Consider the following 23,879-nt stretch of genomic DNA (forward strand, 5'->3'; position numbering starts at 1 on the left):
TTCTGAAGGTGAGGTTAGATTGTGAAAAATTAAGAGATCATGTTGAACTAGGGATGGATTTGTGTAGGATATTTAAAGTGTGCATTTCAAATATGTGAAATTCAAATACAAGAAATCTCATGATTTAAATTATCTATGTAGATACTAGTTAAACAAATGTGATCAGATGACAACAGGTTGGCCTAAGTTAATTTTATTAAGTAATTTCTTGTTTATGGCCATCTGCCTAAATACAAAGTTCAGCCCTTTGTCTGAATAAACATTCTTATTTTAATTCCTGATGGATGTTAGTTTGTGGCTTCAAGTACAACATAGCACTTAAGTGCTGAAAAGAAGAAGAATTTTCCCCCACTCTTAGATAAATGTCTATCCTTTTATGTAGGCATTTATAACAATAATAGCTTATACACAGGGTTTACAAAATATGGTCATATGCTACTGAACTTCATAAAAGATTCTGGGAAGTAACCAGGGCAGTGATCTTTATTCTTAATAAAGTACAGAAAGGGGAAAAGAATGACAGAGCTAGGTCTAGATTTTCGATGTTCTGGACTCCTAGCCTACAGGCATATGTTAAAAGTAGGAAATGCTTATTCTAGGTATTTTAAGCAGAATTTAATACAGGGAATTTGGTGCTTATACATAAATGTTAGGCTGTGCCTCCCAAAACGACTCCTAGAACAACATGGTATTTGACCATCAAAGAAATAAGCTCATACTTGGAGTCGCTCCAGCGATGGGGAAGCCAGACCAGGGAGGTGCAGATACTGCTGCTGCTGCCATCACTGCCACCTCTTGACTGCTTCTTGACATTCACAGAACCGGAGCCTTGGCAGTGTAATGTGGTCCCTTGAGAGTTAAGAATCTCAAGAATGAACTCGAACACATGGCTGCTGAAAACTCTGTCACAGTGAGCTTGTTTTTGCAAGGAAGTCACTGAAAACAAGTAGGATAGCTTCTGCTTCATTTTCATCTGCCGGGGTTTTCAGGAATGAATTTAGTAGAATGTAATTCATATCCAGAACCTAAGCTATGATGAAGTAAAAAAAAAAAAATGTAGTTTTTGGATCCCCAGGATTTGCATACCAGGAAGAGGCTGGAACAGAAATTGAGCAAGCCAGTCCACAGTATCTGCCATAGAAAACTTTTTGTCTTCGTTCAAGATATTGGGACAAATACTAAACAGGCCCAAATCATGTGGCCCACCACTAGAAAATGCTCTCGATGGATACCATAACACATATTCAAACAACTTGCCCAGAGTCCTGGTTATAATTGGCAGAGCTGAGTCTTAAAACCAGGTCTGAAATCAAAGACCAGAATGTTGTAATGCTTTTCACTTTGATTCATTAATTCCCTTCAGTCGTTTAAGCAATCTATAATCCACCTAATTTTATCTTTTTTTTTGGACCGCAATGAAACCGTATTCAAATACTGTGCTAAAAATCAGGGTATTCTTTCTTAAGATCCTCTCATAATTTACCAATTCCAATGAAAAAGAGATGCAGTTTGCCATTCTTCAGGGGAATCCATGATGGTTTAGTGATCCTCATGCTAATCGAACATTGCCCACTATTGCTGAAAACCTTCTGTGGCTACACTGGGTTATAATTGGGATTTGTGTTGAGTGACAGAATGGTCAAAATAATTGTGACTTAAACCAGGAAGAAATTGCTCTGTCATGTAAAACACATTCAGGGGCAAGTAGTCAGCACAGCTTCCCTCAGTGTCACCAGACGCTTGGGCTCCTTCCATGTTGTTACTCCATCATCCCTAGTGTGTGGCATTACCTCAAAGACCAAGGGAGCTTCTAGAGTTCTACTAATTACATGTGCATTCCAGCCAGCAGGGAGGAAGGAGGGCAAGTACACTTCAAAGCAATTTGCACACAAACCTTTTGATGACATCCTTTTGGTTGAGTACTTTGTAAGTGGCTCCACTTAACTACAAGGGAAACTGGTGAATGTGGTCTCTTGCTGATGCCTAGTGGCAAACAGCAGTCTCTGCTACAGTGACCTCATTGCATCCCGAAATCCTGTTTGAGTCTTCACATTATACTGTGTAAAATTTCAAAATGGCAGGTGTCTTCTCCAGCAACAGGCACAGAGACAGACATAGTTTAGATGCTCTGTCATTTGTTCAACAAACAGCCTAGTTTTTATTTCCTGATGAAATTTTAAAAGTGGTTTAAAAATCAATGATTAGGTATACCTCTAAGAAATGTACTTGAAAAGTTGTGTGTAAAATCCAATTTTGTATTTAAATCTTATTTCTCCCTTGACTTCCAATACATTAGGGCATGTATTTCTATGGGGAGAAGTGAGGAAAAGGAACTTAAAGTTACAAAACACAGGTGAAATCCCAAAGCAACAAAAGTGAAAAGAAGTGTAAGAGATGTAAGCATTGGAGGTTTAAGAGAAATAAAATCCCCACAAAATCAAACCTAATTCTAAATTTTAAGCTGGAATAAAAATGTCACAAAAACCACCAAATCAAACTACTACAGTAGGTAGTTTGAACAAATATTTTAAGTACAGCATAATGGTTAAGAACTGGGCTTTGGAACCAAGTTATAATCCTGGCTCTTCCTGTTATTAGCTGCTACCACTACCAGTTAATCCCCAAGCTAAAATTCTGTCACTTGAAAAATGATATTCTTTCAGAATTATTCCAATGAGGAAATGAGAGTATGTGCAAAATACTTAATAGAAGGTCTCATGCAAGGAAATATTCTATGTATACTAATACCATTCTCATGATATTTATTTATTCTCCCTTCTCTCTAAAATTAAGTACTTCTTAGAAATAAAATTTATATTAAAAAGACTAGCCTTTTTGTTTTTACCCTTCCAGCCTCGGAAGCAGATTGATTATAGCTTCAGGGCTGGTCATATACATATTAAAAAAAATTTCAGATATGATAAATGATCCCATTCTATTAAAAAAAATTCATTTGTAGCAGTGAACATCAAAATCAATCTCTACTTCATATATTTAGCAAAATAAAAATTTTGGCTCTATTATCATAATAGGTGCTTAGGCAATTTGCATTTATGATACTAATACCTGATTGTTTAACTCAGAGAGGGAAGGCAGGAGACCAGTTTACACCAGTAAACAGCTATTTCTAAATGTAGTTCTTACTATCATCCTTTTGCCCTGTTCTTGGCTCCTCAGGGTGTGAATTCTCACCTTTTCTTCTATATAGCATATTGTATTGGGATACACACACACATCTATCTAAAATTGGTACTTCTCGAAAAACATATAATTAGTTCTTTACAAGACTGTGAGCCCCTCTAATGTGGGCACAAGATCTTGAGTCCCTAGTATCTTTCCCAGGTTATAGAACTCACTTTAGCGGCGCCTGGCTGGCTCAGTCTGGCTTTGGCTCAAGTTATGAACTCACGGTTCGGGAGTTCAAGCCCCATGTCGGGCTCTGTGCCAACAGCTCGGAGCCTGCTTCATTCTGTCTCCCCATCTCTCTGCCCCTCCCCTTCTTGCATTCTCACTCTCAAAAATAAATAAACATTAAAAACAAAATCTAAGCTAACTGGCTTTCAGGTAGACCTTTGATCTTGTTTCGCCCAACAAGACTAAATGAGGGGTTGGAGGGTGAGGAGGGAGTGTCTAATAGGAGATTCCGGTAAGGATTTTTTTTTTTTTTTTTTTTTTTGGTACAAGGCTGGGAGTTGCTCCTTACCACCTTGTTTAGGATGTATGCAGATATAAAAGTTGGAGGTATGGCAGTTACCTTGTGACCATGACCCAATAGACACGGAAAAGCAAAGCTGAAGATAATGCAACAGAAACCGAGTTCTTAAGAGTTCAACATTTTTTAGAACATTGAGCCACTGAATGAGACCCTGAACCTCCTATCTTCAAAATTAAGCTAAATGTCTTTATGGTTCAAGCCAGTGTTAGGTTTCCTGTTATGTGCAGCCCAAAGCACCTCAGATACACAGTATTTTTCCCCCAGATTTTATCGGTTCACTATATCCACTAGTTGTTTTTTTTATCTGCTCTTATTAAAACAACTTTTTGTTACTGAGAATCCTAACACACCTATTTTTTAAGTCAACATCTAGGTAGTTCATTACTTTTATTTAAGTGCAGATTGCCTTTCTTAGGATTAGTTTCATTTTCTTCAAGTACTTTACAATTTTGGTTTGTAGGCTCATTTTGTGTAGGAGTCTTCCTGCTTTTCCCTCTCCCATTCTCAATCGCTACTGTCTTCTTTCCTTTTATAATTGCTTCTACCAACTGCCCAGTCATGGCTACAGTCCTGTAGTGTTAGTGGGGCCGTCACAGATCACACGGATGAACAGCCTGTTTGGCTCAGGTCCCGGCTACAATATAAGTTATATAGCCCCAGGCACTGGTTGTTGATGCAGTTATTTCAAAAGAGTGTGGAAACGCCATCTCAGACCCTGGTTTCATTACTCTGTACGAGTTAGGAGTTGAAATGTCTTTCTTCTTCTTCCTTTTTTGAGTTGAAATTTCTGTATGCTTCTTTCTGATTCCATACCTACAGCTCAGGTTCCAGTTTACAAGTTCAGTGTGTTTTGTATTTCTGGCTCACCAAAATGTCGATGCTGCTTTGGGCACACTTGTGCTTTAGAATTTTCTCCACTTTTTTCCTACTATACTTCTATTCAAAGCTTCAAAAATATACATACCTAGGTACTCCACAGACTAGCACTTTAAAGCAAACATTATGTGAACCAGCAAAAGCAAAGATGTTTGGGGATAACATAAAGCTCCATGCCATTTACCACTCATCAGTAATAAATCCTAAGGGAACAGCAGAGTTCTGATGAATAAAATCAGACCTGTGTATCCTGTTGGATTAATAACAGAGAGAAGATTAGCAGCCCTGTTCAGCCTTGTGCCGATTTTTATCCATTTCTATGAATTTCATGAGATCTAAGGAAGAATGGCATCAGGTCTGTTTGAAAACGGCACACTGCCTATGTAAGATGGATCCCACAAATCACCTTAAGACCCAGTCAGTTTAATATAAAATGTTTTTAATTGTTTTTGAAAACATTTAAAAAACAATTTTTGAGCACTTTCAATAAAAAAAGAGAACTGAAATGCTACTGCAATATTCAACTACTGGAGTTTCAGCAGGTACAACAGACAACAAAACACTGGGGAAATCTGACTTTTTGCACTAAATGAAAACATGAAACAGGGCTTGTTTTTTGTCATTTATGGTGTAGTAAAGCACATTATAGTACAAGACTATTATATGAACCTCAGATGCACTGCACACACACAAAAAAAAAACACTTTCCTTCTTTTCAGTTCAAAAGTCAGTGCTTATTGCAATTATATGCAAAATTATTTACTTCATGAAGTCTTATCATGATAAACAGTATGAAAAATGTTTTAAACATGAAAACAATGAAAATAATCTGAGAAAAGAACATATTCAACAATAACTAAGCAGAATTAGTCAACATAAAAAAGTAAATAACTCGTGAATAACTATGCTTGCCTGGTTAACACTGAACCAGTTTCAATACAGCCAAGAAAAAAAAAAAAGTGGTTACAGGAATACCTAGTACTGTACAAGATAAGTCAATAACACTCATGCACATTTTGTGATCATGTATTAACATGGTGAAGCAAACTAAACTTAATTCTTCCTGCTGTAATATTCTCATGTAAGAGAATAAGAAATAGAAATATCTCATTGAGATCAATGCACATTGCTACATAAGACAATTTTATCTGTCACTTTGATGACATTTTGTCTTTTCATAATGAAACACATTTAAAAAGTTTAATCTGTGGACTGTATTGGTTGCATTTATCCTAAGAGATGTGCCTACCACAGGTTCAACAAATTTAGTGCAATATATGAACCCCAGAAAGTTTGCTGGACGAATTCAGCCAAATTTAAAGTGTTTGCTGCAATACTGTACAGAGGGTTAAAAATCCTCCAGTCTTTATATTTTTATAAAAAAAGATTTCCATTATTTTTATATTAGTAGGAAGCTAATAATGTAAACAAGGGATTAGAATGGCCTCAAAATCTCCTTTTCAGAGTATCTCATCTAGAAAGGCTCCCATCATTTGTTAAAAGAAATCACACAGTTTCCTTTGGGTATTGCATACTTTGGTGTGCAGTAGTGCTGTGTCTCAATGTACAGTGAAGAAATAATTAGCATCAAGAAAAAATACCTAACAGATCATTAAATCAAATAACAGCAAACACACACAAACGCCAATAACTAGGACATATCAGTATATAAACCTCTGAGCCAACCCTAGCACCGTTTATTTATCAAAATATGTTAATACCCTACCTTGCAAATTTATTGAGCAATGAAACCTTATTAAATTAAACCCTTCATCACATTTGTTAAATATTCATTGATTGTAGTCTTCTCATTGGCTTGCTAATTAAGGTAAAGGAAAGCTTAGCTAGGCTCAAAGTAGCATAGCAATGGTTTAATGTTAGCTTTAAAAACTTAATGGCAATTTTGAAATCTATTTGAAAGAAATCCTAAATTCACTCAAACGGAGCGGACTAGTGAGCAGATTTGTGTCAACAAGAAATTCATAAATAATTACTCATAAAACAAAACGGGAGCCAAACAGAGAAACATTTTAAAACAAATCCTGAGTGCTTCTTTTGCAATTGTGGTTATCACAATAAATAAATTAAGCATGTAATAAAATGCTCCTCTTCTTCAAGTACTATTGATGTCCCTTTTAGCAGAGACATAAAGATTTGTGGCTTCAGACCTTAGGTGGCGAAATGTTTGTTTGTTTTTTATGTCATCTCCTTCCTGTTTATTTGGATCCCATGATCAACATGTATTACTATATTCAGGAGTGAAGGAGTCAGTCACTAAATTGAGGACTTAAGAATATTATAATTAAAAAACTTCAAATTAAATCTTAAATAGAATTTTAATATGTGCAGGTAGCCGTTGTGATAGAACTAAGAAAATGCTTTTATTCTTTCTAAATTCCCCTATCTCAATTTCCAAACAATAAAACATAAAATGTTTATCTAACATGCTTGTATTTATCCTAGTAATAGATTCTACAATGTTTGGAGTTCTCGTGTGTGCGCGTGCACTCACACGTGTATGCAGGTCTCTGTGTGCGTGCTGGCTCCATACTGAAATTAAATTTTAAAATAAGACTAATGCAAAGTCACAAATATAAATGGCTACTAGTTTTTCCTTTTAAAAATTTTAGTGCAGCTTTTGCTTTCCTTAAATTAACATTTAATTTTCCATTATTTTCTCCTATTTAAGCCCTTCAAAATGCAGGTGCAAATGGTACTGAAGTCCCAGAAAGCCCTACGGAGATTTTGTTCATTCTACAGTAGCTCTATGCTTCAAGCCTAAATACCGATAATAACCTGAATATTATCCCTGTTTCAAGGAAGACCTTCTTCTCTACAATTTACCTTAGCTATGATTTCATATCTAAAAGATAATGCCAACAACAACAAAAAAATAGCCTATACCTAAAATCAATGGTTTCCTCTACATTCTGTGCAGATCAACTGATGAATTAAAATGAACTCACACAAAATAAAGATCTAGACTGCTCTTGTAAAAGCTGGTTAGTCAATTGCTTACTAGCCAACAATGTGATTACATGGGGCAACATTATAAAATTTAAAACCTAATACTTGTTCTCCTACAGCCTACTGTCTTCAGAAACTTGTTAAGAACTGAGGCAAGTCTAACCATTTCCTACTGAAGAAGAAACCACTTCTGCAGCAAACTCTTTTAAAATGTCACAATTAATAGTTAAGTGTTTCTGCTGCGGGAGGCACTTCCATTAAGACAAATACAATACATATGTCTTTAGATACAGTGTGCTACATATTATAAAACACTATTTAACCCAACATTTCAACAGTAGGATGGTCCTTGCTTTCTATCCACTCAAAACCTGATGAAGTCATAGAGCTCATGGATTCACTGCAAATTTGTTGAAATAATGGGTCATTCTTTAATTCTTCCAGTGTAGCTTCATCATCTTGTCCCTGCTGACGCCCTGGATCAAACAGTAGATTTGGGTCTAAAGTGTTCAAATCATTGATGCTGCCTGAGAGCTCAGAAGACAACCTGATATCACTAGAGAAATCAGACGCAGTATTAGTGAGATCAGATGCTACCTGACCTACCAGCTGCTGGTTGGATTGCAAGCTGTCTCCACTCAACAGGTCTTTAACAGTGCTATTGAAATCTAATTGTTGCTCTCCGATTTCTGATTGTGCTTGATTATCTTCAGGAGAAAAACTGATCTGATCGGTGCTATTACTTTTAGTGAGGTAAGATGGTGTTTGGAATTCATAAACAGAAGTGCTGGAATCGATCATATTCTGTGGATTGGCACTAGGAAAAACAGTGGAAGTTTCCAAAATCTGAGTGAGATTCATCCGGGCTGTGTAATTGGAGGGCAGGTTGTTCATGCCCAAACCTCTTACTGCATCATCATTGTCAGAATCAAGTTTACTCAACAAAACACTGGTTATTTTTTTACTGTTTGTTTGCTTCTGAAGGGCATTCGGGAAGGCTGTCTGCATCATGACCGTCAATGGAACTGATTGACTTCTTTGAGCTATGTTGTTGGCACATGCATCTGTGTGAACATTTGTGAAAACGTGAACTTCTGGAGTTACTGGACTTCCAAAGGGGGTCACATTAGATCGGGGGATATTAGATACTGGATACAGGGTGCTTCCACTAAGATTACGTTGGCGATGAACAGCAGGGCTCACACTCCGGCACCTGAAGTTGCTGCTGGCAGATGAATTAGTTCCTTTATTATCAAGAGGGGCAGGGACTGCAAAACCCTCCTGTTTGTTGGTGTTACTTACAGTGGCACCTTGATGCTGCACAGGAGAGACAGGAGTCAAACGACCAAAATGAGTGTCATGATGTCTGGATTGAGACTGGTAAGACTGTCCAGGCACAGCAAAAGCATGAGGTTTCCTGAAACGGTCTTCCACTAGTTCCTGATAGCTTGGGAGAATGCCATGGCCAGAAACTGACGAATTACTAACCCCACTATACCCATTATTCATCCATTCAAGCTTGGTTTTGTCAGGGTGTGTGGCCATGGGTCTTTGCATTGGTTTCACAGGACTACTTGAGATAATGCTGGCATCATGATACGCCATGCTGGAGCTTATTGGGGTAAATGCAAACGGATTCCTGCATTCAACAGGGCTGGGAGGGACACTACTGCTGCAGTTAGAATGTGGAGTACCAATGGGCGTGTGTCGGCTACTTCCTAAAGCACTATCCACAGGTGTGGTCTGGGCTAGCCTGGAACAAGGGCTCTCCCGGGACAGACTCTGAGACCCAGCAATCATTTCAGATGTTGGAGTTGGGGTTGGGGTGGGGGTGGGCGTTGGAGTAGGAGTGGGTGTGGGTGTGTGGATCGGAGTGCCATTGCTATGGATTGGATGGTAGAAGTGGGTACTGGAGGCATGAGATGACATTGGAGCTCCTGGAGTTACTGACTGACTCTGAAGGGCCATTCCCAAACAGTTACCATAAGAATGAGAATTGTTCATGGATATCTGCTGCTCCATAAGCACCAGCTCTTCCACAATACTATCTTGTGTAAGCTCATCATCAAAAGGAAAGTAGCTTTCATTTGTCTGGGAAACAGAAGGCTCAAACTCTTTCAGTTCAGACTGTAGAGGTAACTGATCTGAAGACTGTGCTTGTATTTGATTCAAAGAAGATTCTTGTATCTGGCTATGCAGCTGCTGGGTATAGGTATCCTGTGGCATTCCTTCTAATTCCCAAACAGATTTCTCTAAGTCATTGATATCAGAGTGCTCAGGAATTGTCATAACACTGATATCTTGTTGTTGTTCACAGCCGGCAGATATAAACTCAGAATCCTTACTAACCTGTTGCCATTCGTTTGAATTAAAGCTGCCATCTGGTTTTGAATCACTGTCCAAAAGAAAGACATTCCCTTCAAGTTTTACTTTGATATCTGGAGATGATGATGGTGTTTGCTGTTCAGAAGCTGAATCACTAGCAATGAGAGCAGAATTCAAGGGTCGATTTGCCACTATGTGTGAATTGACATTTATTGATACCTTGCTAGGAATCTGAGCACCGGCTGTTGAACTTTCTATTTTCCCTGAATGTGGAACCTTTTGGTCCTTCTCAACATTGCCTGGTTTCTGACCTTCTATGATAACTGCAGAAAGCTGTTCCACAATTGGTTTCTTTATGGGAGGCACCTGGGACTCTTGCAATGCAGAAGACAGTCGCTTTCTTGGACTTTTAGTGCATAATTTAGGGTCTTTATTTATTGAGTCACCATTAGCTGGTGAGCTGGTGCTGGTGAAAGTTAAGTTCTGAGTGGCAACTGAGAGAGTGATAGTGCTTTGATTATTGCCTGTTGAAGTGCCTGGCGGAATTTCATTACAGCGACTTTTACATTTGGTCCTCTGGTCACAGACCTTAGTTGCTTTTACTTCAGTGACACCTTCATTTGAAGGTTTTTGCACTACTCCATCTGTATTACTTTTCTGCCCCAAAAGGGCACTAGGTGTTGTTTTGGGAGCTTTTGTCCCATCAGAGTTCTCTTGGCACTGTGCAGGATGCTCATCTGATGATGCTTCAGGTTCCATTTTGACTTCCACAGCAGATGATCCCCCGGTGCTGCTGGTCCTAGATCCAGGAGACTGAAGTGATACGACAGAACCATTCTTGATCTGTGGAATGGTCCTTGATTCTTCTGTTGTTCCTGTAGCACTGTTTACTGAGGCAGAATGTTTAAGAGGGGCACTACCGTTGCTGGGTGTGAGAGATATTGCTGTCATTTTCACCACATTTAGAGAACTCATGTGTGAAGTGGGCACAACAGCGGTTTTGATGGGACTGCTAGTAAAGAGGACAGTAGTCGGGGAGCGAATGGTGAGTGCACTGCTGTTAGCTGGTTTGGGTAAGATCTGAGGGTAGCGGTGCCGGGCAGAACGATCCCCACCAGGACTGGCTGGAACGTTCTGAGGAGTCTTTGGTGCCTGTTTCACAGACTGCATGTGCTGAGTGACCACCTGTACATTGAGGGGAAGAACTTTGCCATCAGAAGAACTCATTGGGCTTGGTGAAGTTACCAACTGCCTGGTTCGCTGGACCTGTTAAAAGGTGGAAAACAAAAAAGTCAGATTTAACGAGTCTAGGATATAAACAGCAATTCACGTATCTGTATAGTATGAAGGCATTAATAAATGTAATGCTAAGAAAAAAAAACAAAACAGTTCCTTTCTTAGACGAGAGTTCTATATATGTATGATGTTAGACCAGTATCAGACACGGAAACATTATAAAAGATGCAACACAGTGCAATATAGTTATCAAATAAAAATATGTAAGAAAAACATTAAGATACTTTTCAATAAACAAGCCTGAAAACTTCACATTTGTGATGAATACTTGCCAAAGTAATCATTTTTAAGGAGGTGATAGGAAGAGATGACAAAATCTTGAAGAAACATGCAACTACAAAGGTATCTACCTTTGGGCCAAGAAAACGACTCACTCATGGGGGAACGAACGGTGGGGGAACTGTCCTGTAAATGCATCTACCTTGGACATTAGTAATTAAATCACTGTGGATAAGGTCTCAGATAAAACTACTGCCTCCACAAATTTTCTCTATAGTGAAGAGCATAAGAGTATGCTTACCAGGTATACCACGTTTTAATGACATGATAATGATGATGATAAGAAAAACAAATTTGATAAAATATCTCAACAATACCATCAATAATAATATAAAATACCACTTTGTTGTAGCATGATGCACTCTCATTTAAAAAAATTTTTTTTAATGTTTATTTATTACTGAGAGACAGAGAAAGACAGAGCATGAGCATGGGAGGGGCAGAGAGAGGGGGAGACACAGAACCCGAAGCAGGCTCCAGGCTCTGAGCTGTCAGCACAGAGCCTGACATGGGGCTCGAACTCACAAACCGCAAGATCGTGACCTGGACCTGGACGCTTAACTGACCGAGCCACCCAGGCACCCCATGCACTCTCATTTTAAAAGCCCCTTTATCATAACCTCAGTTATGTGAGATAGAAGACTATAATCTCTATTTGTTAATAAGGAAACGGTCTCAGAATAGCTAAGGGAGGGAGACTTGTCCAAGGCCCTATGTCCAGCAAGCCATAGCTTATAAGTCTACATTAAAGTTTATCAATATGTATTACAACTTTGCTCCATTTGAATGTTAAAAAGAAGAAGAGTTTAAACCAAAAACCAAAAAAAGTTTGCAACTGATCATCTTGGCTTAGCTAGGGATGAACCAATTCTGAAAACGACTCCTCTTTAACATAAAGCTCTGACTGGTTATGTATGCATACTGTGCATGTCTTGAATCTCTGTATTTTTACTTATGTTCATTATATACCTTGCTTTGTAATCAACATCGTATACTGTGACTAAAAGACAAATGACTGAAGCTGAATATGTTTGTGCTCACAAAATCAATTTGTACTGAATCTATACCTATAATTGCCTCCTTCTTATGTACCATTTTTTTTTAAGTTTCTTTATTTTTTTACTGACAGAGAGAGAGAGAGAGAGCGAGAGCATAGGGGAGGGGGAGAGAGAGAGGGAAAGAGAGAGGATCCCAAGATCCCAACCAGGCTTCACACTGTCAGTGTGGAGCCTGACACGGGGCTCGATCTAAGGAACTGAGAGATCATGACCTGAGCCAAAACCAAGAGTCAGATGCGTAACCAACTGAGCCACCTAGGCACCGCTCATGTGCCCCTTTTAATTAAACAAATGATCTCCCACCATCCCAGTGAGGTCAAACACTTATTTAATGATATTACCGGAATGGGACTAGGGACAGCTGCCACAACGATACCAATAGGCTGAGGAGAAAGGATTGCAGGATTTCCATTAGAAAGATTAGTCACTCCATTGGTTGTAGCGCCTTCTGGTTTTTTTGCTGAGGATTCTCCTGGCAAAGGGGACTGTAGTTTTTGTTCTTGCTGCTTCTTCTGAATTTTCCGTTGCAATTGCTGTTTAGCATCAATAGGAGAAGGCAAAGTCTTCACCTGAGGCTGAAAAGAATTACTCTCAGCTGTAGGTATAAAAGCAGACGGCTGGGTAATTCCTTTAATTCCTGAAAATAAACAGAAAAGAAAGCTAAAATAAATACTCTGTTTTACAGAAGGCAGTTACAACTCAATTTCTTTGAATATGTAGCCATCTACTGGACAAAGCAACCAAAACCAGCAAATATTAACTCACAATCTCTTAATAAAACATAAGGGTTACACTTTCACTTTGTAAGCATTTGTCAGTACTGTTTTCACTGACACCTTAAAATATGGTTCAAATGAGGTGACAGTTTCAATTAAATCAGCAATAACAAGATGAAGGTTTTGAAAAGAGTAGTAGCTATGACATAAATATGCAGAAGCTAAGATAAATAAATGCCAAGGGAGCAGGTTTCGCATTTTATCAGATGTCAGAAATTTCCTTCCACCTTCTCTAATTAGAAATTCATGCATTTTCATGATTTAAATATTCAGCCTACAAGGGGTATTCGATAAATATTTGCTGAAACCGTTCATATTTAGAAAAATGTGTACAGGGAAAACAAGTCTTTAATTCTACCAGAAATTTACAAAAAGAGGGACTATTTTAACTGTCACTATACAATTATTCCAGTATGACATATGAGAAATAAGCAGAGCTTCTGAATAAAACTGAGGTTAAGATATTTTGAAAAAGTGTCACTGAGAAAACTTTTTAAAGCAGTAGTAACAGCAACAGTGAGAAAAGACGAATGATAAACCAAGCAAGAGATAAATTTTAAGTTAAGGACTGATGATGTGATACAGTTAATTTTTTAAAAAGCTCTTTTCATATTTAGGGTGTAGCATTACAATCATTAGAAACTAAGCTGTGGTTGGTAAAAACAGCAGAGAGCAAAGGGGAGGACCACGCCATCCTGCTGGTACACCTTGCCTTGCCTTTCCCCAGCCTAGTTTCTGCTTTTCATCAACAATTTGGGGACGGGGAACAGGACGGAGAAAAAGAAGTGACTGTAAACTTTTTCCCACGTGCTCACTCCTCAAAAATCCCTCATCTTTTGATCACCTTAGTGCCAATTTTTCCTCTTCAAATCCATCTCAGACTGTACTGCTCCCTCTTGGCCCCCAGCCTCAGCTCTAGCTTCTCAGCACCTGCACCCAAAAGCCTCTGCCAATGGCTCAAAGCTCAGATGTCTCCCTCCTGCCAGGGTTTCTGGACAGGAATGATTTCCAAGCAGCTGACTTACAAAAAGGACATTTGTAACACAACCTGTTCTTAATATGGAGACTATTTTTATAAAAAACCAAATTCACCTTCAAACGATTGAACATTAATCACTACCAAAGGTATTAAATTAATTAAATTAAATTAAATTAATACCAAAGGTATTAAAAAATATGGCAGTGGCTGAGAACAAAATTTTAAGAGTCTAAAAATGCTCTGAGTAATGATATAATTAATTGCTAAAGTAACAACTTCCCAAGCTATTTTCACAAAGTGAAACATATATTTATACATGAATTTTTTAGTATTTTTGCTTAAAAACACATCTTTCTTTACACTTCTGCTTTAAAAATTCATTCATCCATTCACCACTTCTCTCAGTCAGACTTTGTGAAAATAAGGAAGGAAGAAACGTTTCATGTTCCATGATACCTACCAAGTCCTCAGCTTATTAAAGTACTTATCTGGGTATCAGTAGAGGCAGGAGAAAGAGAACACGGAAAGTTGAAGGGCCCATTATCTTTTAAAACCTCATTTTGCCCGAAGAAGACAGTATAGTAACGTAGCCAATGGCTACTGGGCTGTGAGACCTGACAAATCAGAATTCAGATCCTGGTCCCACTACTTATCTGGCAATGGACAAAATTACTTAACCTTCTTAAACCTGTTTCCTGATCTGTAAGGTGGGAATGAATATCACATGCCTCCCAGGACTGCTGGAGGGAAGAAATGAGGTAACATATACAAGCTACCTAGCTAGGTAAGGCTACCCAAGCACTCTCCTGCTCATATGTAAGCGAACAGATTTAAGTCACAGTTTACAATCTAGACAGAGAGAATCATGACAAAGCTCCGGTAAGAGATTATTTTGAAGTGAGTCCTCAATTGACAATAAAATGAAAGGACAGAACAATTATACACCCCTCCCCCAAATATGTAAATCTTCTGATAAACATAAACTGGAAGGAAGACAATTGTTAAAACTATTAAAATTTTTAAAAAGTGAAGTTGTTTAAGGAACTGTAATTCTGGCTGCGATGAATCTATTGTAGATTTAAAATTGTTTACACTTAACAATCAGAAGAATCATCTCTGGAAAACGAGTTTCACATTAATATATTTTTCACAGAAATTATAATTTCCTAGAGTAATAACAACTTAGACTTTTCCTTAAGTTTATAAGGTATGACTGAAATGAGATATTTAAAAATTGCATCAAAACAGATACTTTGTTAACTAATTTAGGAAAGAGTCGTTTATTCCAATACTTCCTAAAACTGTCAAATGAAAAAATCCCTATTTAAACAAAAATACTCATTTCAATATATATTTTTAAAAAATCACTTTTGCTATTTTATAATAACGCTACTATCATTTTATAATTTATATATTTTATAAAATTTAATAATATTTTATAATAACCTAAGTATTAGTTTCTAAAGGAATCTAGCAAGTCATTTAAAACATTTAATCTTATCTAATATTTATTAATTTAGACACACATATACTTAAAAGTACATATTCTTTGAATTTTAAAATAGCAATAAAAATATTAATGGAATATCAACCGGGAAATCTTGAAAGTTTCATGTTTCAGCAGGGAAATGTACTATAGAAAAATAAACTATAGCTTTAAGCTTTACAATGAAATGACTATAATTACTACTATTTTTCTTGGCTCAACAAATTCATCTGAACTTAGTGCTAAGTGAAGTGACAGTAAACTCATACAAACACTAAAAAGACAAAGAAGTTCTCTGGTGAAACTCTTTTTTTTGCTATCAACTCTAAAATATAGTAATATCTGTCAGTTTTAGCTTATTAACGGTAATTTTGTACCTGGTGGTGCTGCTGCCATTACCGTTAGAGCTGCCATCGACTTAGTGCCTATATAATGACTTTTTATAAGGAAGCGGGCTAATTCCAAGACCGTGTCAAATGGCTGGCTTAACACTTTCTGGGCCCATTCACACACAAGACGGCAAGCAGAAGAGATAACTTCCTCATCAATATTTTGAAGCTGCCCAGAAGGTTCAGCTCCTTCCAACTAAATGAAGGAAAAAGGAAAAGTTAATATAAACGAAAACTCAGAGAAATTAAACTGAGGCACATCGAAGACATGTATTCTTAATTAGAAGACGCAATCTATATCTGTCGGGTCAAAGTCATATAAAATGCCCTGCTGGCAAGCATATAAGAGCCTTGCAAAGAAGAGGCCTATCCCTATCCCCACCAGGGCACAGTTACCAGCAGCACTATGAATACAACATTTAAATGGTTGTTAAACATATATGAAGGCTAAGAGATATTGTGAATCTTTCTAAAAGCCTCTTCTGACATCAATAAAACAAACTATGCCACTAGCTATATATTTTGTCTTCTTTATACTTTTGGCCACCCCAAGTCTTTTGTACACCAAGGTGGTATTAGATAAATATATAAGTAAATCAAAAAGGAAAAAAAAAGACATTCATACTATATATATATATATATATATATATTATCCCACACCTTAATCTCTCCTCTTGACAATATACCTATTGTCAATATATATCATGGATGTATCTAGAAACCAGTTTAGATTTTTGTTACCCCTAATTTCATGAGCCATGTTGTCACAGTCAGATATTTTAACATTTTTCAGCCACTGTTAAATTTTTTGTCTTACATATTTTGTAAAAGGCATAGTTCCTGGTCCCTGGTTTATCAAAAGACTATGCAGTATGCTTCTCAATGCTGAAAATAAGGCATGACTCTACTTAGTAAAAAGAAAAGGCAGAATTCTTACCCCATCTCCAGTTTTGTGAAAATCAAGATTGGGCAGTGTTGGCATGTGAACAAAGGCTTTTTTCCTTAGTCCACTGTAGCAATATGTAATAAACAGTTAAGGTCTAAAGCATTCTAAATTAAATGAACTACTTATAGAATTAGCATTTGAGAAGTAGCCATACATAAGAATACAATCAACATGAGATAACAACTACTTTCAGAGTTCTTTGGTAAGAGCAACCATAATATTATAAACTCAGGACACTCACTCTTTTCAAACTGAAATAGTCTGCAGAATGTTACTGTCTTAAATGAAACAAAATGATTTTCATCTGTTATAAATTTTATGAATAAATGTTCCTAACAGGCTGTGCCAACCACCAGCAACAAACAGGTCAGAAGGAAAGGAATATCCAGATGGAAACCTGGCACACCAGAGGGAAACTTTAGCCCAGGGCACTGGGACAAAAACAACTCTTAAAGAGTGTCACAAGGGCTTTAACCTTTTCAGTTCTTTTTCCACTGAAACACACAGGATTATCACCTGTAACATGCCAAAGACCCATCAAGACATTTTTGTTTGTACACAGGGAACAATGATGGGTCATGCAACAAGTGGCGAGAGAACACCTGGAGCAGTGCCCCTCCCCTCCCCTTTCCTCTCATCTCCACAGGAGTGAGCTTCTGTGCTTTGAAAAAGACCAAGGGCTAAGTAATGAGAAATAATGTTTTTCTAATACAGAGACCCTCTATTTTACAATCTTCTTCCAAGAGAAGGAAAGACTTCAATAAGTTCTTAATCTTCATTTCCTTCTGTTTGCTACTAAGCATTTCTCTGTCACAAGAGGGACATTTTGTATGCTCTGGCTTTAATTTTAATATGGCTTTAAATGGTTGGCTGAAAAATACTTTAAAGAGAATATAATCTTCCAGTACAAATTCCACAAGAATTTTTCTTGAATGTTGTACATTTTGCCAAGAAGATCCCTACGTTTCAAAATTACAGGAAGAAGACAGCTAACATCTTTCTCCACTTTTATTGATATGACTTACTACTGCTGCACTCTGGCATGTCTCAGTTAATTCTTATTATTGAAGAAAAGGAGATCAGACCAGTAAGAACACACAAGAATGACAGAACAAGGTGAAATCTATCAAAATCCTAAAACCACTACTTGTTATTTCTCTGGCAGTTTGATATATAGCCAGGAAAATAATGTTTGCAATTATTCTACTAAGACCTTTAGAGTTGTTTGTATCTGTTGACTTAAATTTATTTCTAAATATAGTTGCTAGTTGAACTACAACAGCAGATGTTCTGTAATAAGTGATTACTAAAGAGATCACTAAAAAAACCATTCTGGTAAAGGATATTTAGATTTGCCTCTTGTGCCCAGGCGACGTGCCTTCATGTTTGGAAAGACATTTTTCATGATCTTTCCAAAATCAGCAGCACTTAATGGATGGTAACCAAGATTGTCGCAATAGCTCCTGCAAAAGAAGGAGGTACCAATTTAGAGAAAAAAAAAATTCAGAATACATAGGACAGTGCTATTTCAATACAATTTGACTACTCTGACAAAATAAAAAACCACATCTTCAAGTCATTCACCACAATTTTCATTGATTGTTCTTTGGAGGCTAACTCAGGTTTAGTTAGCTTGTTTCATCCTCAGGGTATACAATACCACTGCTTTCAACAGCATACAAAAAACTTGTAGTAAGAGATACTGGTGGTACAAAGTTTTCCAATTACAATCCAACCCTGCACTCTGAAATGAGCATATCCAGCTCAACCAGTAGGACTCGACATTTCCACATATGTATCAAGTTAATATATAGGGAGATAATTCCCAATATACACATTATGTAAGTCAGACATCAGAAACAAAACTATATGGCTTAAAAGAGAAACATGATATATTAGACCTAAAAGGGACTTTAGGGATCATCTATACCAACACTCTCATTTTACTGATAAGGGGAAAAAAAATGAAGGCACAGAGAAATTCCAAGGTCCAGTGTTCTCTCTTCACCCCTACCACTTTTATTATTGCCAGGAAAAAAAGTACTTTGTAAGGCAGTAACTTCAAGTGGGAACAGGGAAACAAGCCAAGTCTTAACTACTACTGGAATCAGGTATTCTGTTTTTCTCTAGACCTGCCAGTCATAGGTACAAAGCCAATCCCTCCTCTACCAGTTCAGCAGCAGGTCAAGGCCCACATCTTGTCCTGGCTACCAAAGCCTTCCTCATAACTGCTGGCCTCTGAGAGAACCATTACCTGAGAAACACCAAAGAGGAAGTCAGAGGAATTCCAAAGTAATCCCATCAAATTTCCCCACCTCACCCCTAATTTCAGCATGGACCAGAGCAGCTTCTTGATGAAGCCATGCAGCTAAGAGCCAAAAAGAGATTTAGGAAGAAGAAACAAAGGAAAACAACTGGAAGGACTGTGAACAGGGTATAATGTTAACTGGGACTTCAGTTCTTGTAAACTGCTGAATACACTGGCAATACTCCTAAAGTGACCTGAATTTAAGAAGCCAAACTGGGAGAGATTTAATATGTTATATTTAACTTGAGACTACATGTTACACTCTGAGTGGTTCAGGGGTCAGGTTTAAGGTACAAAATGAAGAGGTGACTATTTTGGGGTGCTGACAATTTAAATGAACTGCATCAAATCATAACCATTTCAGTAGCAAGTTAAATCAGTTATTTTTATGGTTTAAATAAGCACAGAAAGAAAATGTAAATGAGGTTGGTTCTTTTGCACCTCAGGGACTTGACATAACCTGAAAAGATTATTTTTCTTATTCTTCAAGTCTCAGCTCAAATGTTATTTCAAAAGTGTCTCTAACAACACTACCTTATCTAAAGCAGCGCTCTCCTGTGACACCCTCACCATATTATCTAAGAGTGTGCTCTGTTTCTTTCCTTTCATGACTTATAATAATTATGTAACCGCTGATTTACTTATCGTTTTTCTCCTCCATTAGGCTATATGTGCAACCAGGGCAGTGACCATATCTATGTGGCTCACCACTGTATTGTCCGCATTAAGAAGATTTAAGAGGTCCCATTAAGTCTTAATATGACATTAAGTACATCATACTTAAAACAAAAAAACCTTAAAGAAACACATAAAAAGGCAATAAAGAAAACACTGCCCACTAGGCTCTTGTGATAGCACTGGCATATATATATGCCTAAAAGAACTGACACCAGATAAAGAAAAGCAGGACAATGAGTCTAATAAGAGATGTAATATATCCATTCTATTCTCCTTCTGGGACTTAAGTTTTCATGTTTTTTTCATTATATTAGTATACCAAAATTTTTTGCTTTGGTGGAAGGGATGTGTGAAAGGTTGGCAAAGTTAAATATCAAGATGATCAATGCAAAATGTGCTTGTCAAATCCTGAGTGTAACTTTGGAATATGACCACCCCATTTCATGTTTTTTGATTCTTATTTATTCCATTAGAAGAGAGGAATTCCCCTTTAGGAAGATTGATTTTTTTTTTTTTTTTACAATGACCTTATCTTTAGTATACTCTTTAGTGGATAAATAAGTACCTTGTAGACATAAACAGCTCAAATTATTCTTCCTGAATCAAATAGTAGATAATGTTAAGAATAAAACTGCTTATGATTAAAAATTCTACAATTGATTATCTTATATGTCAAAAAGAACACAGAGAGCCCCAAATTAAAAGCAACCATACTTGAAATAGGTCATAGATTTATTTAATTTTATGAAATCTCAGAACTGGCAATACATTCAGAAGTTGTATGGTTTAATTTCCTGCTGGATGTGAAAATGACCATGCTCATACATGATGGGTACATCAGTATGACAGTGTGAACACTTCCCCTGATAGAGACGGCTCTATACTGTGAGGTGGCCTATTCAATTTTAAGTGGTTCTAATTTTCAAAGAAAAAGAATTTCATTATTAGAGCCCATTCTCCATTGGGAAGACATATTCAATGATTTCACTTTAATCTGAGTAAATATTTTTAGGTTACCTATTCATAATTTTGAAACCAGCTATAGGTTATTCCAGCCCATGTGGAGATTTTGGTTAGTTTCCATCTAGTTTTCCTGGTTCATAATTTTAACTGCGGGTTGATCAGGCAAGATATGGTGTCAGTTAATATCTAACTCAGTGTCAGATTATATTCACCCAACACTTAAAACAATGGGAAGGAACAGTGTTCTGTTCACAGGATAACTAATACCGTAATGCAATTCTTAAAATGAGATTTTTTGGGGAGGGGTTTGTTTTTGGTCTCACTCTTTTTTTTTTTTTTCAACGTTGATTTATTTTTGCGACAGAGAGAGACAGAGCATGAACGGGGGAGGGGCAGAGAGAGAGGGAGACACAGAATCGGAAATAGGCTCCAGGCTCTGAGCCATCAGCCCAGAGCCCTACGCGGGGCTCGAACTCACGGACCGCGAGATCGTGACCTGGCTGAAGTCGGACGCTTAACCGACTGTGCCACCCAGGCGCCCCTCACTCTTTTTTTTAAAAATATGCTTTTCAATCTTTGAAATTAAGCCTAACATTCAGCATAATCATCAACACATCACTCAAAATCCTTGGTAGCGAGTCAATCTTCAATGTTTATTCATATCATTTATAAATTAACTATGTAAGTTACACAATGCTTAAAGGTACAAAAATATAAACTAGTCAAAAATACTAGTGGCAAAAATACAGCCTTAGGATACCTTAACATACCTGGACATTTTTGAGTGATTTGTATGCATTACATTATTTAATTCTCTCAGTGACCTTGAGGCAGGGTATTTTTCCCCCCAGCAGAGTTGTTTTTATCGTCTTGTAAGACATGAAGTTTCAAAACCATTATATTATACAGGAACTCCTGTTTTCTTATAGATGTAAAAGAAAATGGCCTTAGCATAATTTATATGAAAACGTACACATATTTCATTACATGTAAAATATATATACATTATTTATAGTACCAGAATTCAATAAATGTCAATTGATAAGGATGGTGATACAGGAGTCTAGTCTCTAAAATGCACTTAAGCTGTCTCACTGCAATAGCACATTACTACCTATAAAAAGTGTGATGCAAAAAAAAAGAAAAGTGTGATACACTACCAGGTAAAAAATCAAGGAAGACAGCATTAGATGTATAGAAAATGTTATAGAGCATAACTACTTTATTTCTAAGAAGATAGATTTACTTTGTGTAGCAAAAATTCTGACTGGCACATTCTCAGCTGTGAGCTACAATTCGTGGCATGTTAGTGTCTTCATGAATGATTTCAAGATCCACACTTTTTTATTTTTAATTTTTTTTAATGTTTATTTTTGAGAGAGAGAGAGCGCGTGCAAGTAGGGGAGGGGCAGAGACAGAGGGAGACACAGAATCTGCAGCAGGCTCCAGGCTCTCAGATGTCAGTATAGAGGCTGATGTAGGTCTCGAAGTCACAAACCATGGGATCATGACCTGAGCCAAAGTTGGATGCTAAACCAACTGAGCCACCCAGGTGCCCCTTGATTCATTCTTTTTTTTAAAAACCTTTTGATCCCCTTCACCCATTTTTCCCACCCTCCTGAACCCCTCCCTGCCTTTGGCAATCACTAGTCAGTTCTCTGTACCAACTTTCTTTTATTTTTAAATTGTTAAGATTCCATATATAAGAGAGATGATACTGTATTTGTCATTCTCTATCTTCACTTAGCATAATGCCCGCAAGCTCCATCCATATTGCCTGAACTGGCAAGATTTCACTTGTTTCTCTAGTGAATAATATTCTTGTGTGTGTATATACCACAATCTCTTCATCCATTCATCCATCAAAGGACACTTAGGTTGTTTTCATATCTTGGCTATTGTAAATAGTGTTGTGATGAACATGGGGGGGCAGATATCCTTTTGAATTAGTGTTTTCATTTTTGGGTAAGTACCTAGAACTGCTAGATCATATGGCAGTTCTATTTTTAACATTTTGAGGAATCTCCATATTATTTTCCATAGTGGCTGAACAAATTTACATTCCCACCAACAGTGCACTAAGAATTCTCTTTTCTTACTACCTCGCCAACACTTGCTATTTCTTGTCCTTTTGAGAACAGCAATTCTTACAGGTGTGAGGTGATACTTCATTATGGTTTTAATTTGCATTTCCCAAATGATTAATGATATTGAGCAACTTTTCATGTAACTGTTGGCCACCTGTAGTCTTCTTTGGAAAAATGTCTGTTTAGATCTTCTACCCAGTTTTTAATCAGTTTGCCTTTTGCTATTGGGTTGTATGAATTCTAAATTTTGCATATTTTCCCCTTATGATAGATAGTTTATAAATATTTTCTCATATTCAGTAGGTTGCTCCTGTATTTTGTTGAGTTTCCTTTGCTGTGAAGGAGCATTTTAGTTTGATGTAGTCTCATTTGTATATTTTTCCTTTTATTGCTTTTACTTAAGGTGCCAGATTAAAAAAAAAAGATCAAAGCCAAGACCTATATTTTCTTCTAGAAGTTTCATGGTTTCAGGTCTTATGTTCAAGTCTCTAATTACTTTGAGTTGGTTTTTGGGTATGGTCTAAGATAGGAGTCCAGTTTCCATGCTTTGGCATGTGGCTGTCCAGTTTTCCCAACACCATTTATTGAAGAGACTGTCCTTATGCCATTGTATATTCTTGGCTTCCTCTGTCATAAATTAATTGACCATATATGTATGGGTTTATTTCTGAGCTCTCTACTCTGTTCCATGGATCCATTTTTCTGTTTTTATGCCAGTACCATAGTGTCTTGATTACTTGTTACTTTGTTA

The 23,879-nt window shown here is 37.1% G+C and overlaps 1 protein-coding gene across 4 annotated transcripts in view; it reads right to left on the minus strand.

Annotated features, from left to right (window-relative positions):
* Nucleotides 1-5,009: 5,009 nt before the first annotated feature.
* Nucleotides 5,010-23,879, minus strand: part of RFX7 (regulatory factor X7) — a 140,179-nt gene continuing 121,309 nt past the window's right edge. For 3 of the 4 annotated variants that reach the window (XM_040492768.1, XM_040492769.1, XM_040492770.1), the window contains exons 6-10: nt 18,439-18,555; nt 17,084-17,168; nt 16,135-16,342; nt 12,858-13,153; nt 5,010-11,149 (exon numbers count right to left, since the gene is read on the minus strand). In XM_040492768.1, coding sequence (XP_040348702.1) covers nt 7,877-11,149; nt 12,858-13,153; nt 16,135-16,342; nt 17,084-17,168; nt 18,439-18,555 — 3,979 coding nt within the window. In that variant the 3' untranslated portion in view covers nt 5,010-7,876. The remainder of the gene's footprint in view (nt 11,150-12,857; nt 13,154-16,134; nt 16,343-17,083; nt 17,169-18,438; nt 18,556-23,879) is intronic. The other variant, XM_040492771.1, reaches the window with a different exon arrangement.

Source organism: Herpailurus yagouaroundi, unplaced genomic scaffold, assembly GCF_014898765.1.
Source record: "Herpailurus yagouaroundi ecotype Mexico unplaced genomic scaffold, PumYag 184, whole genome shotgun sequence".
Taxonomy (NCBI): domain Eukaryota; kingdom Metazoa; phylum Chordata; class Mammalia; order Carnivora; family Felidae; genus Herpailurus; species Herpailurus yagouaroundi.